We start from the raw sequence: 22771 nt of genomic DNA, 5'->3' as shown, positions 1-22771 counted from the left end.
GATTTAAGCACTAATAATTATTCTGCATAATGTTCGAAGAGACATCTATGTTTAACTAATAACTATTACCTATATGTATAATCATTCTGAAATGCTAGTTATATTTATAATTGGAGATCATGTATAGATACTACCATGCAAATATGTACATCAAGAATAACCATAGCAGACACATCTTGATTCATGTCACCAAGGAAAGTGCCTATCTCACATGTCTATCTTGTCAATTGTTCAATGACGTTAAAAATAAATAGTAAAATGATTTTAACAGAATAATTCAAATAGTCAACAAAGATTTAAGGCAGTACTTCTGAGTCTTGCAATGTTTTTCCTCAAAGGAGGAAGACATCTTTTCCAGGATTTCCTGACTATCCTCCACAGAATGGGAGAAAGGTTGCACACCACAGAGATCAAAAGGAGCCACCTGGGCCCCCTCGTTTTATCTCACAAGCCTCATTTAACCCCCAAATCATAATGCAGTGTCCTGCTCTCATGACTGAATGTTTTTCTAACATAGTTGCTCTTAAGATTCAGTTAAGAGCAACACTGACACTTTAGGTTTGATGTTCTTAAAACAAAAATTTAAGTATATGCATAAAAATGTAACTCTTGAACTTTGATCCTAACTGACCAGTTTTTCACCTATTCACTACAAATACCAATATTTGAGACAGCTCCACTAAGCATGGACTCTTGACTAAAGCTAGCCAAATGATACAAAATCACAGTGGTTCATTCTCTTGTATTCTCAATGAAATGTTCATGAGTCCTAAATATTTTGCAACTTCTATTTCTATTCTTAGCAAATGACTCTCAAATGAAAAATCAGACTTATGTGGAAATAGCTGCTTCTCATGAATCGCATCACTCACCAGTAACTTTCCACTATCATTACACCGTGTCCTAAACAAGGGATTAGGACAGAGATGGAGGATCTCAATTATGGCAAGATTCTGCAAAACCAAATAGCCATCACAGAATCGTCCTGGGCTTGCTTTTTTAATCAAGCCAGTTTGGGAGTTTGTTTCCTTTAGTTTAATAGCAATCGTCTCTAACATTCTCCAGGCAGAGTTAAAAGCAACACAGAGGCAAGATGGGTATGATACCTCCACTACTTTCAATGTTTCAGTCTCCCTCCCGGTTGTAGGGAGGAATAGGATGGTCTCTTGGCCATCCTATTCCTGTTTTTCTGATTCCCTCCCATGAATTATCACAGGTATCATCTCTCTAGACTAAACAACCAGAGGCAAAACAAACAAGGATCAGTCGTGGGCAGGATGCAAGGAAAATGCCGGTGGTTGACAGAGGGTAGGGCTGCGTTCATCATTCATCGTACAAGCTTATACGGACAGAGCATTGGCTAGATGATTGCAGTTGCCTAAGGAAGACACAGACCTGGGCACGTGGGCCAACATAATGAGGATGGTGCGTGCCAGCTGCCGCCATTACTGTGGAGGGAGAAGTAAGCTGGAACGAGGCAGTCCAGAGGGTTCACAGGGAAGGTAATGTTAAGAGCTGAGCCTTGGGGTTTGATAAAAAAAAAACCTACGTCTTATGAGACAGACAATGGGTGGGAGCACAATCCAGATGGAAAAGCACGAGCCGAGCCCAAAATAGGAAACGGTAGCCATGTGTTAGGAAGACCTTGGATTCCAGCCAACGACGAGAAAAGGAAGAGTGGAAGGACCAGGGTGACTGATGGAGGCGAAGAGCTCTTGGCAGGGCTACTCAACTGGGAAAAATGCAGGCAAATTCTGAGTCACATAACAGCTCCTCGGTCCTGGGAACCCACGGTCTGTCCCATGTTCCTGTGATCCCATAAGCCAAGGGTAGGGGGTCATCAATGAGAAGGAATAGCTACTGCCCGCTGGCTCGAACGCAGGCTAAGCCTTGGCCCCCCAATTCAATATACATCTGGCAAATTCCAGCTGTGCTCATTAAAGAATCTAGTCAGTCTTGGAAAATTACTCAAGACGTTAGCTGTCCCTACCTTTCTTTGGAGTGATTGAGGTGACAGGGGTGCCAGAGCCACTTGATGGTAGGCCGCGGGATGCCGTACACGGTGCAAGTGAGGACTTGTCTGCTGCCCAGTGGGTAAAGAGGTGGGCTCGGAAGGGACGACACGGACTTTTCGTAGATCTGAGGTTTCACTAGAGAGGAAGAGAAGCAGATTGAAGTCAAGGGCAAACCTAAGGACTTCCTCCTGGAGCCAGCCCTCAGGAGAGACCAGTCACCCTGGTGTTGGATGCCAGGGATAGGGAAGCAATACCACCAAAATGTTCATATTTCATAGAAAGATGCCTATTTGATTCCATAGTATGAATACCAAATTGGTGACACATAAAAGCCACCTTACATACAAAAGATAAGAATACATGAATAGTTGGGTCGAGGTAGCACATGCTTTTAATTCCAGCATTCGGGAGGCAGAGGCAGGAGGATCTCTGAGTTCAAGGATAGCCTGGTCTACAAAGCTAGATCAAGGACAGATAGGGCTATACAGAAACACACTCACACACACACACACACACACACACACACACACACACACACAGAGAGAGAGAGAGAGAGAGAGAGAGAGAGAGAGAGAGAGAAATTGTGAAGTAGTTATGACGGGGACAGAGTGGTGGATTCTTTTTTTGCTTTTGTTTTTCTGTGTGTGTGCTAGGGATGGAACCGGGCTCTTTCAGGGCAAGTACTCTACTATTGAACTTCACCCAAACCAGTAGAAGTGGTTTAAGAATATGAAAGTTTACACGGGGCTGGAGAGATGGCTCAGCAGTTAAGAGCACTGGCTACTCTTGCAAGAGGACCTGGGTTCAATTCCCAGGCTGGCTCATAGCCATTTGCACCTCCAGTTCCAGGGGGAGTTGACATCCTTTTCTGACCTGCTCAGATACTAGGCATGCATGTGTGCACGCACATATATACATAAACCACACAGGCAAAACACTCAGATACTAAAAGAAACTCAATAATCATTAAAAAAAAAAAAGAAAAGAAAGAAAAGAAATTTGTTCTCTTTGATAGTTTATACTGACTTTTGAACCAGAAAATGTTCCTTGCCCTAGGCTCCAGATCTCACATGAACATTAAACTTACCATTGACAATAAGAGTGGCAGTGAGGTTTTTAAATATCTTTGACTGCTTTATGGCCAGCAAGATGGTATAGTCCCCCGAGTCCTCGGTGGTTACATCTTTGATAATTAGCGAGTAGCCATGCACCGAATAGCGAGCGGACTTCAACGTTGCCGGTGAGCCATCTTTTAACCTGTGGTTAACAGCATGATGTGTTAGTCACGTCATTCGCTGCGTGACGTCACTTGGACGGCATGTGCCGTTTCTGTTTACAACCTCAAGTGGATTAGTTTCGAGTCTTTGGGTATCAACTGTTGGGTAAAGGCAGGGGAGAGGTTTAGACCTGGTAACATTTCATCTTTATTCACAAATAAGATGAGTTAAGTTAAATGAAGAAAAGAAAGTGGCTGCTTAATGTCCCCTTAGGGGGTGCTGCTGACCACTGGGACATAAGAACTGACTCAGAGGTTCCGGTCTGACTTAGTCCACCATGCTATTTGTCAAGTGTTCCCCTTAAGGCTCCATGAGAACTCAGCTGGGCGTGGTGGACACGCCTTTAATCCTAGCTCCAGGGAGGCAGAGAAGGCAGGTGGAGTTCAAGGCCAGCCTGGTCTACAGAGCAAGTTAAAGGACAGCCAGGGCTACACGGAGAAACAGCGTCTCAGGAAAACAAAAAAACAAAACATTAAGTTCAAGTGTGAGAACCCTTGTGAGTCCCCGATCGACTAGATCTGATAAAAATAAAATAGAGGCTCCTATTGTGGGCTCATGTGGAGCTCTCAGTCATTACACAAATGACCACACCAATTGTCCATAGAGAAACCACAGCGGGGAACAATCACAGGCACCAAGCAGCAGGAATTTAAAAATGTTTTGAATGTAAAATCAATGCCTTGATGTCCTCTGTTTAGGAGTCAGGTGGCTTGGCCCCGCCCTATCTGCATGCTCCTAAAGTTCTCAGGAGCCCTTTGAACTCAGATAGTCTGTGACTTCATTTTACATTTTATTATTTTTGTAATGTCTATTTCTATTTTATTTATTTGTTTATTTACTTCTAGTTATTTGTTGGGGATTTTCAATGCAAGGTTTCTTTGTATAGCCCCTGCTGTCCTGGAACTCACTCTGTAGACCAGGCTGACCTCAAACTCACAGATCCATCTGCCTGTCCTCTGAAGTGCTGGGATTAAAGGCATCTGCCACCACTGCCTATGCGTGTCTGCTTGTGTGTGTGTGTGTGTGTATACACACACACACATATATATATGCAGAAGAGGGTGTAGGGTCCCTTAAAACTGAGTTACAATTAGTTGTGGAGCTCCACGTGGTGCTGGGAAATGAATCCAGGCCCCCTGCAAGAATAACCAGTTATCGTAACTGCTGAGCCATCTCTCTAGTCCCTGATTTAAATGTGCAGTCCTTTCAATAGGCCCTTTCACTTGTAGTGAGTGTTCCCTGCTGTAGAAAGAGGCATAAATAGTTCTTAGTCGGGCCTGTAGACCTGGGGACACCCTCTATGGCACTTCCAAGGCAGTCAACATAGCTATGCAATGTTTTAATGATTACAAAGTATCATTTTAGTATTGTTCAATTATATCCTATCAACAAGACAGCATTTCAAAAGTGGATATTTTATTATATTTGTTCCTTTCTAGGTAATTGCTAAGGAAATCATCGTGAATAGACAAAGGGTATGTTCAGATATGAAAGAGTGAGGGTGCTTTATCTGGTCATAAAATTATTATGAATTGTTCTATTAAATTTAACACTTTTCCACTTCTTAAATTATATTTTATATGTGTAGCAAGACAATTATGAAGTCCTAATAGCTTCTTAGAGATTATGAAAAAATATCCATTAATCTCCCACTACAGTGCTATGAAGGTATAGTATATAGTTGCAATTTGTTCTTTAATTCCATAGTAAATATTTGAGTTTGCTACAAACACTGAAGGGTTAGGGGCCAGACAAGCTCTGGGGAGGATTTTCCAAAATGGCGGAGCTTCTATGTTGCATGGATTGTTTTCCTAATCAACCATGAGTAGTTAAACCTTTTGTTTAAAATGGACTGGCTTAAGCCAAAGATAATGGCATTAAAAAGTAATTTAACAAAATGACTGCAGATTCTAAACAGATTACATTGTTTCACAGTGGTGTCAGACTAATCTGACTTTTGAAAGAAAAAAAAATTGTGTAAGGCACTTGTGAATATACAAAGCTGCAAGCCAAAGAAAATCATAATTAATTCAAGTAGGTCCGCTTGTCCACACCTACCAATGAACAAGTCCTGCCACTATTAATGCTTGTTGGAACTGTAAAACAAACCTGGGACTTACACTGCGGCCTCACAGAAAGGCATTATTTTTAGCATTCTCCTGACAAGGGCCCACTTCTTCGGGGTTAATAGAGCATGCTACACATTCAAGATGCCTCTGAGTGACTGCCCAACACATCTCATTCAGAGAGCGTTGATATCACAGGAAGGTTTCGAGAAGCAGAAATTTACTGTGTGTGAGTGCACAAGCCTGTCAACTCTTGTTTTACCCCTGGGCACTGGTTCCAGGTCCATCCAGCCCTCCCCAGTGCCACAACCCAGAAACCAACGGGGTATACGACTCTGCACAGTTGCTTCAGGCAACTTCTCTTAGTGTCTCTTTCAAGAGTGTTAGTAGCTCAACTCCATCCTCTTCCCTGCTTATAAAAAGTGTCTTAACTGACACGGAAAGGAGTGCAGTCCTACCATACGATTTCTGGCGAGGGGAAAGCTTTGACTTTCATGGAGAGCCGATAGGACCGCCTTCCTGCTGTGGTTTCTTGCACCTGCTGCTTCCGATGCTTCACGCTGATAAATCCTTTTTCTTTGAAAGAAGAAATGACAGTGTATGAGGGAAGAACTCGTTCATTTAGGTAGACGGAAGCTCCCTCCCTCACATGCATGCAATCAACCAATGAGAATTGATAAGCCTGTCAAAGAATCCAAGTGTTGATCAACAGATGATGCCTTCAGGTCAAGGGCAAGCAAGTCCTAGAGACAGAAAGCGGTCACCTGCCAACCGGGAGCATCAAACTAAATCTGTCACACTAATAAGGGAGTATTTCTAAAATCCACCCGGCTAACCCTTTCTTCCTAAGGAAGCCGGAGAAAGGCTCTGGACTGGAAAATCAAGCCGTGAGAATTAACAGATAGCTCCTGTCTTTCACTTGTCCTTACAGAATTTACAACTTAGAATCCCAATCCCACAACTGTTTGGGGATTCCATGATCATTAAACTGGGGGTAGAGGAGCATTAATTCCAAGTAATTTATCATATTTTTCTACATCAACTTCATGGGAGACTCAGGGAAATCTCCCCCAGACAACGTGATAAAGAATGTGACCAACACATTCTACTTTGTTTACATGGGACAGTAAGTGAGACGCTCATGACCCGCTTACAATCTGTGCGACCAGCTGAACGAAACTTCTAAAATCAAAAGTCTCCAAATCAAAAGCAGTATTTTTTTTTTAAAAGCTAGCACTAATCCTTCATACAATGTATCTTGATCATAATCATCTCCCTTACTCCTCAGGTTAATTCCTTTAAGGTCTGCCCCCATCTTCAGCCCACTCCCTAATTTCATACCCTCTCTTTTATTTCATAACCCATTAACTTCAGTTAGTGTTGTCCATAATCTTATGGGTCTGGGACCACCTACTGGAGCATAGTTGACCTATCGGGGCCACAGCATTAAAGAAAACTGACTATCCTTCCCCCAGAGCCATAGCGTCTCAGCTAGCGGCCTGGGCTTGTGACTCCCTTTCTATCCATGCAGGACTGCTGGCTGGCTCAGTCTTGTGCATTTCTTGTGCAGGTGGTCATAGCCGCCATGAATTCATGAGTGCAGCAGCCCCGTCACATCCAGCAGACACTGCTTAGCTCTGGTCCTCCTCATTCTTAGGTTCTTACAATCTTCCCACCCACCCTTCCCAGAAGCATTCAAGGTAGAGTACCGGATGTGCTTAGTTTGCCTTCCGGGGCTCAAGAGAAAGCAGTGTTCATTCGTAGTTGTATGACTCTTGGCCACATGGGCTCCCAACTCTTACTGCACACAGTGCTCAGAAAGCACAGTGCTTAGGCCAGCAGGCCTCACTTCTGCAGCTTACCGTACACATGCACGGAGGTGTTGAAAGACCGGAATGACGACCCGCTCTTCACACGACAAGTGTAGAGCCCCTTGTCTTTGCGCTCCACGTTGTTGATCTTAAGAACACTGTGGAACACATTGCTGTGGGGGTGGCTCTGGTCAATCCGCTGCCTTATAGATGCTCTCTTGGCTGCCTATGAGGAGAATGCACAGTGAATGCAGAAGTCAGCAGTGCCCCTGCTTAAAGTCATAGCAGTTTAGCATTCCTCAAATCAGGATTGCTTTAAAGATTTACTTATTTTTTTTATGTATATGAGTACACTGCAGCTGTCTTCAGACACACCAGAAGAGGACATCGGATCCCATTATAGATGGTTGTGAGCTACCACGTGGTTGCTGGGAATTGAACTCAGGGCCTCTGGAAGAGCAGTCAGTGCTCTTAACTGCTGAGCCATCTCTCCAGCCTCTCAAATCAGTATTTTGACAGTTTTCCTTCCTTCCTTCCTTCCTTCCTTCCTTCCTTCCTTCCCTCCTTCCTTCCTTCCTTCCTTCCTTCCTTCCTTCCTTCCTTCCTTCCTTCCTTCCTTCCGTTTAGGCACATCAGGTCCACCGCAAGCACGTCATTTGGAAATTATGCTTCTGTCTAGATATGCATCAAACACGAAGCGTGCTAGGCTCTCTGGATCAGCATGCTAACTCTTTAGGTGGCTGTCACATATACATTATATCAGCTGCTTTTTGTGAGCACCTGGAGAGACTGGGGAGGTTTTTGTTCTGTTATCAATGAGGAAATAGAAGTGACAGAGAACTGGCCACAGTACACAAGGAACTTGGGTCTCTTGTGTATGCATACAGTGATTTCTCCCTAGGACAGGTTCTCTTCTCTTAATAGCATCCTGTCCCCTCACACTCAGTGGTGGTGTTTCTCTGAACAAATGTAAATTCTCTTTCCTACTGATGAGAAGGAAAATTCAAGTCACGGCGTCAGCCAACCTGTCTTCATTATTTCACATCTTGAGCAATGATCATCAGTTTCTGCTAAATCCTGGCAAGTGAGTGTGGGATTACACACCCAGGGGTAGTTTCAGCCCATCACCTGCAGGGTCCTGCCCCTCATCTCAGGGAAAGAGCATGTTCGGCTGTCTGATTGGCTACAGTGGCCTGCTCCCTGTTCTGAGAAGATGTGGTGCCATCTCCTGCAATTGTTCCTCGTATAACACATAGCACGTCATTTCCTCCTCTTAAGTCCTTCCCTGGGGAGGGTCGTGGGAAAAGACATGGAAGCCGTCCAGACAAACCTGAGGGTCTTGAACCTAGTTCCCTTTGCCATGCATAATCAACTTTCACCCACCGAGCTTTTAATTCCCTATTGGCAGAGACATGTGTTTAGGCTATCTGCATCGTTCTCAGCAATAACAAAAGACACAGCTGTCAGTCACTGCTGTGAGAAGTCAGAATCGGTCCCCAGTGTAACAGGCGCAGGGGACCTGCGCCTCCGTCCGGGGTGTGACTTCCCCCTCTGAAGGGTTTTCTTCCCAAGTGTGTTATTGGAATGGCTTGCACTTTGGGAAACAACTCATCCGGGTCTCTACGAGTGCCTTGTCCACTTCTGAAGCCACTAGCTGTACGCGGCTGTGTAATACAATGAATGAAGTTGAAGAATCCCTCCCTGTACCTAGCTACATTTCAAGCGTCCATCTGCCGCCGTGGTTAACAGATACACTTGATTGAACAAGACAGGCATGGAATATTCCTATCACAGAAAATTCCATTGGACAGCACCATTTTAGCAGGTTATTGGCGCTTGGTAGGCATAGTACTGATACTGTGTTTAAATTTGTAGAGGGAAATGGTCAAAATATAGTACCGCCCCCGCAGGCCTCTGTCCAAGGCCCAGTGGGTCTCTCTCTCTCCTGCCCAGCTCCCAGTCCTTCCGAGTATCCGGCAAAGCATGACTCTTAAACTTGAGTAGTTAACCAAATAAATATATTTATGTATATGAAACTCCCAATAACATAATGCCAAATTACAATGATAAAGTTTTGTCCCAATATTTCTAACCTCTCAGCAGACCAGAAACATATCTGGTGCCATCAGGATCTGAGTCTCCTCCTTGCTCCGTCCTACAGTTCCCAGGCTCCCTCTCTCTCCGCCCCGCCTTCCCTTAGCTCCGCCTCCTCCTCTCTCCCCTCCAATCACTGCCTCTCGCTGCCTCAATGTGAATGAATGGGAACTATCTCTCATCATAAATTGTTATTAATTCTTTCATTTCCTGTGTATGGGTATTTTGTCTGTATGTCTGTCTGTACACCGTGCAAACGTCTGCCGCCTGAAGCAGCAAGAAGAGGGCATCAGGTTTCCTAGGAGCACTGATGACCGTGAGACACCAAGTGCATGCTGGGAATTGAATCCAGGTCCTCTACGAGGGCAGCTGGTGCTCTTAACCACTGAGCCATCTTTCCAATCCCCAGTATCAATATTCTCTCTCTCTTTTAAAAAAGATTTATTTTATGTTTATGTGTATTTGGTGCCTCGTGTCATGGATCCACTGGATAGATTTACAGACAGGTAAAAGCTGTCCTGAGGGAGCTGGGAATTGAAATGAGGTCCTCAAGAGAGGCACTAACCGCTGGACAATCTCTTCAGCTCTGCCCCTACCCCCACCCCCCCATTTCAATATTCTTAATAGCAATAAGAACTGGGGAAAAATTCTCTTCCCTCTTGACATTTATTGAGAATATTTCATTTCTGCCGGAAGTTATTGCTTCATGTTAAAGCACTTTTATTTAAATGAAGGAACAGTAGTTCTAGAAGATAGAACTCCCATAAGGACCATATTACATCTTTTGTTGCAAAGTTTTACTATTTCCACAGCCAAAAAAAAAAAAAAAAAAAAAAAAAAAAAGTTGGTGAAAACAAGCTGGAGCTGAAGCATTAATCTTTTGTTTATTATTTAATCATAAATTAATTTTGATTGGCAGTCCGAATAGCATAACAAATGCCCGCACTTGGGATATGCTGCATAAATCACACTGGCACACGAGAAAGGAGAGTGGGTTTACTGCCCGGACGTCCCTTTCAGCTTATCACGGCTTTCCCATCTGTGTGCGTCAATAAATAACCCTAACTTGCAAGGATGTTTCACCTGAATAAGGAAACCGACTGCCTTCATTCTCAGTTTTATTTGAAGGATAAGAATTGCCCCTTTGACAACTAATAAATGCAGTGTTGGACGGCTGGGTTGAAGTATCTTTAGCAAACACACTGCAATCAGGTGCCGGACTGTCTGCCAGAACCTTCTATGAATGCACTGACAAAGACAATCTCTTGAAAAGTTGTTATGACAAAAGATAGTCCCTGCCTGGTATTCAGTGATAAATTCTCTCATCTTGAAATCGCAATGCACCGTCTCCAAATGCTCCCTCCTCTTTTCCAGACTCACCAGTGGAAACAGCAGCCCGTTACCTTTCAAAACAACCCCTTCCCCCCCCCGCCAGACATCAAAGCCAGGATCTGCACTATCGAATCCAGAGACGGGCAGGCCAGGGAGGCACCATTCAGACCTGACGCTTTCCTGTCCACCCGCACCGCCCTGCCTGGGAGCAGGATTTTCTAAGTTTTCCCACTTCAAAAACCCAGTGGGGTTTCACTTGCTCAAAGCAGCTGCAGATAGTGCCTAGGAGGAAGAACTAGAAAAGTCTCCACTCACTCTACCAGGGTAATTCCAGCTCATCTGCACCCTCGTATTGAGGTCCGTGGTGGCGGTGCAGTTGAGGACAAGAGTTTGACCGTGGAGCAATCTCACTGGGCTCGGTGGGCTTATTTGGACATCTAGGATTGTATTGGCTGCAAGCACAAGAGGGGAAAAAAATGTTACGAATGACAACGTCACAGGCCAGATTTCAGAGGACCTGGTGGCCACACTCTCCGGATAGCACTTACTCTGCCGATGGGTCAGATAGTTTGTCTGGTACAGGTGCCCGTTGACCGTGGCTTCACAGTTCAGCAGTCCTATCTCTTTGTACGTCGCGTTTGCTATTATAAAGCCTCTCCTACTGTCCCACGTTATTCTTTGCCCGTCAGGGGTAAGAATATCAAACGGAAACTGCAAAGAAGGAAGCAACACTTAGCGGAGTCCCGGTAGCACTGGGTCAACACAATACGAGAAAACGTGCTTTTCATTTACCGTGAAAACCAACAAACGGGTTTTCAAAACGCCAGCTTGCTCTCGCTACTTCTTTACTTTGCTTTGTGCAGAGGCAGATATCTTCCAACTGTGCTGAGTCATGGTGACTTATAACCAGTCTTGGTCACAAGCTGCACCCATTCATGCCAGACCCAGATGTCTCTGGGTCAGGCTGATGGGGAGAATTCTCATACCTAGCAAGATGGCCTAGGTGCTGAATAGAGACAATCACACACACACACACACACACACACACACACACACACACACACACCGTCCCTGTCCACTGGATCTGGAGGATTATCTTTATGTGTTACCATCATCTAGAATGTTCTAGAATCTACAACTTTGTGCTCACATGTTGTATGACCAAGGTGTTGTAACTGGCCAGTCGTGCAGTCCCAGCCCCTTACACACATTAGAGGGACGCACACAAGGAGGAACCCTGAGTGGGAAGTCACAATTTGACCCATGGTCCAGCGTGACTAGGAGTCCCCTGCAACCTGTCACCTAAGAATTTTCTTGGGCAGTTGAGTCAGACTCTCCTGTTATTCCCAGGCCTGACACCTACAGGCAACAGGACACAGATGGGGGAAATCAAACCTGACCCTTGAGGGATACTTCAGAAATCAATGAATCACAGCCAAAATTCTTCTGGCTTCGCAACCACAGCCACTGCCAAAAGCTTGCCAGCTACCTACGTGTGTCGACTGACTAGGTGCTACCTTGAGTGAGAGTGGAGGAGAGTGGGGTTGGGGGTGGGGCTGGCTGGTCCTTACCCTTCTAGCTTCTCTATGGGAATGTTTGTAAGCAGCTCCAGGAGTCTTCCGACTCCTACTTTGGATGAGTTTGACGTTTGGTCGTATCTTCATTTGGGCTTCACTGTAAATGTCTTTCCTTTTCTGAATATGCAACTTAGACTTTGAGGAGGAATCTCATGGACGGATTTCTTTCCTTCTTTTCCCCTAAGGGGTTAAGTTGGGGTACCATCCACGCCTTTGTCACTAGGACACACCAATCTTAGACCTAAGGTTGGCTCCTTATATGTGAGTCCCAAGCAGGATATCCAGTGACTCCCCCTCCGACAGTGTTATAAAATAGAATGCAGGGAGGGTACCCTGTGGGCCCATGCCAAGATCCCCCCCTCTCCCCGAGAAACCGGATCATGCAACAGATCTAGCATAGCATAAAGGACACGTAGAGACAGACAGATGGGAACAGAGACATGAGGACAGAGATGCGGGACAGAGAACAGAAGGGGAGAGAGAGACCAGCCAGGAACATGTGGAAACAGGGAGCACTGGGGTAGCAGATAGTCTTTTTATATGCCACCCACACCTAGTGGTGGCAGATGGGGGTGGGGCAGATAATTACGTCAGCTGCTGCTAGGTCCCCGGGCAGTGGATACCCTACCCAGACAGCAGCTTACCCATGTGAAAAACACACCTGACTCTCCCTTTTATATATGTGACAATACATCAAAACTGTCACGATGTTGGTTCTTTCATTATTTCAATTTATGCGTATGACGTTATCATTTGACTCCACTTAAATATCCAAGGGTGGGGCAGGGCACGGTAACTCCTAGTAATGTTTCTTGTTAGGAAGAGGATGTTCTAGATAAGTCTCCTGAGAAGCCCAGATAGAAAATTATTCCAGAGATATTAAAAAAAAAAAAAAAGATTAAAACGCTACAGTACCCATTTGAAGCAAAACCACGCTGGGGGTGATGTTGTTGAGTTTTACCTTTTTTAGAGTGACAGTGATGTTGGGTGACGTCACCCGGCAGGGGATGATGAGCTCTCTTCCTTCTGTCATGTGTACAAGTTTGGGTATGTCCGTGTGCATCTCTGTGAAAGGACTCCCTTCATCTGAACAAGGAAAAGAAAAACCATAAGTAATTGAGAACATATGCATGTACGACAACGACGATATGACTGGGGTGTCCCTGGAACTCTGCTGCACAGTCACAGCTGTCATGCCCTCTTTGTGCAGACGTCTGTGCCTTGCCCCTGAATCTGGCCTTCTAGGTGCCTGTACCCCAAAGCAACACCGTTCTTATTCAGTTCTTAGCTTCAGTGGGATTTACCCTGTCGCCTTAATATGCAATGGGGTTACAGGGACCACAGAAACTTTTGAAGTGCACGAGGGAGAAGTGGGGGGAGGGGGTTCTGCATAAACCTCAGCTATGTTAAGTGCCCGGGAAGTACCTTCCAGGGCCTTTGTGACCACTGGGAAAACACAGGTGCTGCTACTTGGAAGAGTTAAGGGCAAAGCAGAAGGTAAGCAGACTGAGGGGATTATCATTTGAATGGCAGGGGCAGCACTTGAAGGCTTTCCAGACCTTGCCCAGTAGCCTAGGAATGACTGAGGAAGCTGGGGGATGCATGCATCTCATAGGATTAGGTCTGTTTCTTCAACATGCAAGGTTTATTGGCTAAGAGCAAAGCTTGTAGAGAGGTCTGGCGGGGTCTTTGCCGAATCACCAATCCTTTGAAAATGTGGCATTGCCCCTTAGAGACAAGGAGGATTCTAAACTACTACATTTCCCTTGTAACTCTTCCAGGGAGCCAGAGATTTTCCTAGAAACACTCTCCCTGTCTACCCTGCTCTTGTCTTCAGGGATCCATTGATATCCTCACATAATGATCCTTTCAAGACTATTTGTGTTCTTGTCTCTGAGACCTGGCTCCAGCCTTTGGGGGCCAGAAGTCCTGTGTGAAAGAAGCAAGAGGCCCCAGACCTTCCAGCTGGTCCTCTCAAAACTGGATGCTAACAGAAACAAGAGCTGTCAGCAGTGACGGGTGTCAAACACCCACCATGGCTGCACAGTGGCTGTTATGGGTGGAACTGGTGAGATCCTTTGTCCTTCTGAATGGGGCCTATATGGAAACAGTTAATGTAATTACTTAAGCTAAGGAGAGCGGGCCCCAAACCAATAATACAAATCCTAAAACAGCACCGTGAGAGCCAAAGCAGAGGCTGATGGGAACTCTGCAAGCCAAAGAATGCTGGAAAGCCAGAACAGGAAGTAATAGAAGAGGACGGCAGATTCCTGACAGGTATAGCAGTGTGGGGAGGCACGGGGCAAACATACTGGCTCTAGAAACACCTAGATCTCAGACTTAGAGGGACAGAGAAAACAGAAAACCAGGCTTTGTGGTCCATGGACATCTATAATCCCAGCACTCGAGACAAGGAAGCAAGACAAAAGGCCAGCCTTGGCTACTTAGCTAGACACCTTGTTTTGATGTTGTTGTTGTTTGATTGTTTTAAGAAGAAATCAGGGGCAGGTGTGTAAGGACTGGGAGGAGTAGATATCTTTGAGTGTTAGTTTTATGGTTTATTTTCTCCTAGTTCTCTACTTCTTCATCCTTTTCTATTTGTGTGTGAGAGACAGAGACATAGACACAGACAGGGAGACAGAGACAGACAGACAGACAGGTGGGCAGGCAGGCAGGCAGATTGACTGACAGACAGAGACAGACTCTTACTATGTAGCTCTGGCTGGCCTGAAACTCACTATGTGGACCAGGCTGTCCTTGAACTCACAGAGATCATCTTTCCTCTGCCTCTAAAGCCCAGCTGGATTATTCTATTTGTTGGTTTTTCTAGAATGATCATATATCATTTAATAATAACCACTGAAGTTCAAACTCCAATTAGAAAGCACTATCCGTTTGCACTTAAGGAAAACAATACATTTGCAGTTGATTGGCTTCCCTTTTGACTGACTCGGTTAATAACGCTGGCTGTTCATTGCTTAGGAATTCTCAGTGGGCAGAGATCATGAGGAAAAAGAGAAAATGACTGTGTTGGAGACCAGGGATGCTTATTGGAATGGAAGCCTCCTGGAGATAAAGTTGCTGAGGCCGACACCCGACACCCTACACCCAGCAGGGCCAGGGTGACCCTCTCTTCCTCCTCCTGCAAGTCTATGGTCTGTTGTTGGTTTTTTTTTTTTTCTCTTTTGTGAGTCCCAAAGGTAAACACCAGGAAATAGCTTAATTCATTTAACTGAACTGTAAATCCTTCAATTGAATTTACTGTCTTCTCAGACGACCCTCTCCAACAAAGGACAGCTGACACAAACAGTTTCTAGAGGAAACAGTAAAGGCAAGGACATCGCTATTGGCTAATGAAATGGCGATTTCAAGTAGAGATAGAATCACCTTTGCATGTGAGGTTCTTTATCCCCCAAATGCTTAATTTCACTCTAGATATTGTCTCCCAGAGACTAGCTAGCTTCAGTGTCAGCAATGGGCCAGCTAGGACTCAAAAGTACTAGAACTTCAAAAATTCTGTGTCCATCCACAAACAACTAAAACCACACTGTACACTAGTCAATGGTGGCATTATAAATCCACGGTTGCAAATGACCCTGTGCCTGTACACACACACACACACACACACACACACACACACACACACACACACACTCCACTCTACTCTGTGCTTATTAAGAATACATTTCTTTTGCAGCTTGCTTCAAGGCAGGGCTGAGAATGAATTTGCCTGACATAAAACAAACATGTTTTCGTTGGTAGGACTGTAGATACAGGAGAGGTTACAGTTCTATTAACATAACCAGTGAAACCACTTACTACTACTCCCAAAGGACACATCTGTCTAAGTCACAAAATTAAAAATGACATCTACCCATGGCCAGCACTGCAGAGTGACTTCCGGCTATCAACCTGGGTGCTTGTCGAAGGAGTGAGAGGCCACTGCTGAGGTCATGCGCACAAAGTCACTAGGGACTCAAGGCGATATACACACAGCTAGGTAAGCACCCTGAAGTCTTCACCCCCTGATCCCTTATAGCTCAAAGCAGTGGCAGGAACCTGGCACAGAATATGAGGTCTTCTCCTCGCACCATGGGAGAATTCTTAAGGCCAAGTGGGCTTAGAAACAGGAAGAGATCAGAGACCCTTGCTCAGACTAGAATTCTGTCTGCTTTTAATGGGTATTTTTTTTTCCTTTTGAGACCTTTAAGTTGTGCTGGCAGCTTAAGGACACAATGCAGAGAATGTCATCCTTACCTCAATTCTGACTGGCACACTGCATGTGAAGAACACCCCACCCCAACCCCTAGTATGTGTGCACACAAAATTTAAAAGCCCCCCCTTTTTCTTTTACTTGAAAGCAGATCCAAAAGGTAAGCACCCTGTTTCCTAGCACACAAACATCCTAAAGATGTGTGCAGCTTCCCCCCCCCCAATTATCTTCCCTTTCATTTTTATTTGCTGCCAAGTCCTGATCATGGGGACTCAGAGGAGGAGGATGTGGTTTTCAATAGTCGAACAAGTGGAAAGGATAAATATCATTAACCCCAGTCCCATGAAGAGGTCTGCATGCATCAACTTAGGTAGATTTTTGTGCTGTGAACTAATTATACCCAACACTCAAGGAAGGTCTGTTGGTTGGTTAAAAAAAAAAAAATTGAAACATAGCAAGAAAAAGGAAAGAGGCAAGTTCTTCACAGAACTTACACTGTCCACCAAGTGTGTATATTAGTTGAAAACAGCTTTTCAGCTATCACAGCACAGCTGTTGAGTGCCTTTGACATCAAAGTAGGCTGCTAATAAAATTTACCTTTGTGTGTGTGTGTGTGTGTGTGTGTGTGTTCATGTGCATGCATGTGTGCATGCATTTGTGTGTATTTGTGTGTGTGTGTATGTTTGTGTTTGCATGTGCATGCCGGAGTGATGGCCATCTGTGTGCAGGTGTCTACAGAGGCTAGAAGCTGTTGGACGCCCTAGAGCTGGAATTTCAGCTCAGAACGTAGTATGAACCACATTCTGATCATTTTGAAGAGCAACAAATATTCCTAAGTCCTAAGACATCCCCAGCCCCAAATAGACTTTAAAGCAATCAATGTTGCTAGAGATAAAGAATAGTTAGTAATACTAAGAGGGCCAATTTACCAGGAAGACACAACAATAATAAACAGCTATGCATATAGCAATACAACAACAAAAAGCAAAAACCAACAGGATGGGGGGAGAAACACAGTAAAAATAAACAGACGAATGGGTGAACATTTCATACTCCTTTATTTTTTAAAAAATTAGTTAATTAATTTCATGTGTATGTGTGTGCTCATGTGAGTTCATATGCACCAGGAGGCCAGAAGATGGCATTTGACCCCCTGGAACTGGAGTTGTAGGCAATTGTGAACCACCATATGGCTGATAAGAATCAAACCCAGGTCCTCTGCAAGAGCAGACAGTGCTAACCACTGAGCCTTCTCTCAAGCCCCATATTATTTTCAGAGAAGACAGACAAAGCTCAAATAGGGAGAAAATACGTAAGCAATATAAGTAACCTGCACATATCCACTTATCCAAACAAATTACACATTTTTCTTAAGCACACATGGAGAATTCAGAGGCAGAGCATTTGCCAGGCCATAACACAAATCTTGATAAAGTTGAAAGACTAGAAGACATACAATATCTATTGTTTAGAAATCAGTAACAGAAATTGGAGAAACTAAACAAAACTATAACTGACATATACTTGAACAACAAATTGGTCAAAGAAGAACTTAAAGGGGGTGGAAAAATGCTATGGAATAGATGAACAAGGGGTCAGTCACACCTAGGGCACCAGCTAAACATGTTTAGAAAGTAACAGGTTTGCTGACTGAGTCTTTAAAAAGATGATCACAAAGTAACAGACTTTTATCCAGACAAGTCAAGGAGAAAAAAACAAGAGGCTCAAATTTCAGGCATATAAATGGAAGTGAGATGTTAGAACAGGCCTCACGGACATATAAACAGAAGTGAGACATTAGAACAGACCTCACGGAAGTATAAGGCAGTATGAAGAAATATGGTCACGTACCAGTAACTGGATGACAGATGAACAGATTTCTAGTGAAATAGAAACTACTGGGAAGAGCAAGAGGCAGGTGGCTCAGACAGACCCATAGCAAGAGACTGAATAGGTTATTAGAAAACAAAACAAACCTGATCACAAGGAAACACCAAGACCCAGATGGCAAATGAATTCTAACAAACTTAGGCTTAGCAGTCAAGAGCACTGGCTGCTCTTGCAAAAGAGCAAACTTTGGTTGGTTCTCAGCACCTGCATCAGGAGCTGACAATCCCATATGACTAACTCTAGCTCCAGGGGCCCTGACCCCCTCCTCCAACCTCTGCCGGTACCTCCATACGGTTGGTACACACTCACACAGACACCTGTGTATATAAATTAAAAACAATAATAAGGCCGGGAGGTAGTGGCACACACCTCTTGTCCCAGTACTTGGGTGGCAAAGCCAGGCAGCTCTCTGAGTTTGAGGCCAGACTGGTCTACAGAGCAAGTTCCAGGACACTCAGGAGTATAGACAGAGAAACCCTGTCTCAGAAAAAAAAAAAAAAAGCCACAATAAAAACAATCTTTTTAAAATATAATACAGGAAGAGTAGAATTGATATTTCTCCTGAGATAAGATAGAAAGGATTCAATAAATGCATGAAAAGCCGTCCCTCAGGAAAATAGTAACCCAAGCCATGAGATTCCACTTCACATCCACTGAAACGGCGCAAAAAAAAGCACGTAATTACAAATGGTGGCAAGACCATGGAACAACTGCAGCTGGGAGTGTAAAACGCTACCGCCACATTAAAAACAAAACAAACGATAACAATAACAAAAATGGATATTTCCCCAAAGGCTTAAACATAGAACTAGCTGCCTTACCAGAAATTCTACATATATGTGCACACTCAAGACAACAGGAGCTTATATCCCCACAAAAGCGCATATACAGTATTTATTGAAGTATTATTAAAATAACCCTATGCTGGGTGTGGTGGTGGTAACAGATACACCATCCTCTTCCAGTCACCTCAGGAGGAAGGCTATGGTCCCTACTCCGTATTTCCTAGCCCATGCCTCTTCTATATTAAACAAGGGTTGCCCCATAGATATCATAGATAAAATATCTCTTCTGGATATTTTACAAGAAATAGAAACACTGTATCTCTACAAGATGAAAACTGGGACCCTGTTTTCTGAGCTGCAAAGGCTCCTGCTCACCCTCCGGGTCCTCACAGTCTTTGTCTCCAAGCCCAACTCACACCCTTCCCAGGTCATTCACAAATAACGGAATTTGCCCCCATGCCAAAGCTTTCATGGTTATAAAGGTGTCCTCCATCTCTCCTGGTGGGCCCCAAGTCAGTAGGAGAACAATAGAAGCCTGTCTGCCTTCATTTAGATGGACAGAGCTTGCCCACTGTGTACCCGACGTGTGACTCACACAGGGTGTGCACACCAGCAGTTCCTGGTATGTTATCCTGGTTACTAAGAGGGTCAGCATCCATATTGAAGAGGGGAAAGAAAATGTCATGGAGGCTGACCCAGTGCCTTAGTCAATTTTTGTTAATCTTGTTGCTATGACAAGATCACAGTAAGTTAAAGAAGGAAGGCTTTAGTGTGTCTAGATTTCAGAAAACTCCCTCCATCCTAATGGTGGGTACAGAGACTGGAGAGGCTCAGTCTGGGGTTGAGGGTGCTTACACCACAGCTTCTCACACGGTGTTGACAAAGACGTAGAGGCTGGTCCAGAAGGGAAGCCGGGCCATAATCTTCGAGGTCTGTCCCCACCAAGTGAGCCTATGGTGGAAAAGCTTCCACAGCCTCTCAACTCAGCACCTCCAGGGAAGGGCCAAGGATTCAAACTCAGGAGCCTGTGGGACACGATGGCTCAGCCTGATCCTCCTACTGCTCCTCTCCTAACAGAGACACAGGATCATCATCACCTGTACCCACACGGCCCGAAGGAGAAGACATCCACAGAGGCAGTTTAGGTATGTTCAACTCTGCAGGAACGCATGTCAGGATGCTCAGTTCTTAGCAGTTCCATGACAGGGCACACACGGTATTCACACCCCACGTGGCAGGATCATTCCTTAATCGAATTAAATTCTAATGTCTTCCCTGGAGAGGAAATGAGACCTGTATTCTTTAAAATGTGCAGCTACAAACTAAGTCGACTTGTGTGTGTGTGTGGGGGGGGGGTGTCTCAGTGAGCGTGGAATGCTGGGTACCGGGTGGGCCTTCCATCTTCCAGGCATTCACACAAAGCAGGTTGGCCCATCCCTGTGTCCTGTTGGCCAGACCTCTGAGCCACACCCCTCAGAGAGAAGGCAGGCAGGGATGGTGTGGAGGATGAGAGAAAGATGAAGGACAAAGGAGAGAGATGCTGCAACGTTCCTACTCCGAGATGAGAGGCATTTCCCGATTTCACTACTCTTGTTTGCCTTGGGCACACGAAACCATAAAACCTCCCAGGAATATCGCAGATACCTCAGTGTGGTTTCTCTTGAACAGAAGATGGAACGGAGACCCACAGGAAAGGAAGAACCTTCTGTAAGCAAAGGAATGGCGAAGCCAAAATCTGGCCCTGACATGCCTGGGTCACCAGGCAGGGTTGAGAAGCCATTATACTTTGCCATCATCTGCACCCAGTGGGAGAAACCATAACCCTGAAAGATTCTGACTGACGAAGCAGTATATAAACACAGGTCGCTGGCTCATGGTTAGAACCAAGCTCCTGTCACTGGATCTCTTCTTAGCACGCTGCCACCAGGCAGGGCAGACACTTCTGTCCTGCTGTCAGACGTCTGCTCAGTTGGGCACTCATTTGAAAAGCTCACACCAGATGCCGAGGAAGGAGGAGCTGGAACAGTCAGAGACTTCACAGGGAGCCAGGCACGGTCCTGAGGCTTAACTGATAATTTCCATCCTTGGACACAAAGTTCCATATATAAAAGATATTTAGAGAGTATAAGTGGCTGGCTTGACACACTGCATAACCAAAATAGAAATTGTAATGTAATTTCTCTTGTCGGGTTGCAGTGCTAAGGGTCTGAGGAGATAGTCAGAAATGACAGGAGCCAGGAAAATCTCAGCACTAGAAAGGCCCTGGATACCACAGGAACATCTGGTCTTATCCAGTGAACACCTGCCTTGTCCTGGATGGATGCACATGTGAGGTCTACATGTCCCAGGACAGCTCCCTTACGTCACAGTGCAGTCTGCCTGCCCGACTGCCTGTTTAGGGCATTCTGCCGTCAGGATTCTAAAGACAAGGCCTAGTTTCTTTTCATGGAAGCAAGGGGTGGATGTACCCACGCATTCATTTTCCTTGTTTTCTAGTCAAGCTTCTACTTCTTTTTATTTATTTTTTAGTTTATGTGTATAGTGCATGTATTATGTGCACCATGTGTTTGCAGTACCTGTAGAGGGCAGAAGAGGGCATTAGAACCACTGGAACTGGAGTTATGAATGGTTGGGTGGGTATAAAACCATGTGGGTGCTGGGTCTAAAACCGAGGTCCTCTGCAAGAGCAGTGAGTGCTTTTCACAGCTGGGCCTTCTCTCCATCCCCTACATTCATTGTAAAAACCGCCTTTTACAGATGGATATCTGCTGGGTGGTGAGGCCTCACGCCTGTAATCCCAGCACTCTGGGAGGCAGAGGCAGGTGGATTTCTGAGTTTGAGGCCAGCCTGGTCTGCAGAGTGAATTTTAGGACAGCCAGGGCTATACAGAGAAACCCTGTCTCAAAAAAACCAAATCCAAAAAACCAAAACAAACAAACAAAAAAAACCCTCAAAAACCTAAAACAAAACAAAACAAAAAAATGGATAACCACTTGTTCTAGAAGCACAGTGAGATACCACTGCTCATCAGCAAGGATGGCCCAAATCCAGAACGCAGAGAACATTGGATGCTGGTGAAGTGTATGGAGTACCAGGAACTCATCTGTCTGGTGGGGATGGAAGATGGTATGACTGTGACAGACGCACTGGAAGGTAGCTCGACAGTTCCTTACAAAACAATCATACTGCTGCCATGCAACCAATCCAGCAATCACACTTTCTGCTATTTCCCTGAGGAGTTGACGGCTATGGCCATGGGTGTTCTTAGCATCCTTAGTCATGACTGCCAAGACTAAAAAGCAACCAAGACCTTCTTCAGTAGGTGAAGGGGCAAAGAAACTATGGTACCGTCAGACAATAGAATCTATTTAGTGCTATAGAAATGCAGGGATGGGGATGTAGCTCAGGAGGTAAAGTATCTCCTTGGCATGTATGAAGCCCTGGGTTTGATGCCCAGGTCTGCATAAACCATGTATCCATGTAATCCCAGGCCATCCTCATAGAGCAAAGCTGAAGTCTGGGACACATGAGACAATGGAGGAGGGGAAAGAGGAGGAGGAGGACTGTGAAGAGGAGGAGGACTGTGAAGAGGAGGAGGATTGTGAAGGGGAGGAGGACTATGAAGGGGAGGAGGAGGAAGACTATGAAAGGGAGGAGGAGGAGGACTATGAAAGGGAGGAGGAAGACTATGAAAGGGAGGAGGACCATGAA

The 22771-nt window shown here is 45.0% G+C and overlaps 1 protein-coding gene across 1 annotated transcript in view; it reads right to left on the bottom strand.

The window, feature by feature from the left end:
• Positions 1–22771, bottom strand: part of Flt1 (fms related receptor tyrosine kinase 1) — a 173075-nt gene that overhangs the window by 114315 nt on the left and 35989 nt on the right. Inside the window, exons 4-10 of the mRNA XM_052167989.1 lie at positions 13134–13258; positions 11144–11306; positions 10911–11047; positions 7221–7395; positions 5817–5934; positions 3103–3272; positions 1991–2150 (exon numbers count right to left, since the gene is read on the bottom strand). Of these exons, the coding sequence (XP_052023949.1) occupies positions 1991–2150; positions 3103–3272; positions 5817–5934; positions 7221–7395; positions 10911–11047; positions 11144–11306; positions 13134–13258 (1048 nt within the window). The remainder of the gene's footprint in view (positions 1–1990; positions 2151–3102; positions 3273–5816; positions 5935–7220; positions 7396–10910; positions 11048–11143; positions 11307–13133; positions 13259–22771) is intronic.

The sequence above is a fragment of the Apodemus sylvaticus genome, chromosome 22, assembly GCF_947179515.1.
Source record: "Apodemus sylvaticus chromosome 22, mApoSyl1.1, whole genome shotgun sequence".
Classification (NCBI taxonomy): Eukaryota; Metazoa; Chordata; class Mammalia; order Rodentia; family Muridae; genus Apodemus; species Apodemus sylvaticus.
The sequence above is the reverse complement of the archived record's forward strand: the minus strand, read 5'-3'. Positions and strand labels throughout refer to the sequence as shown.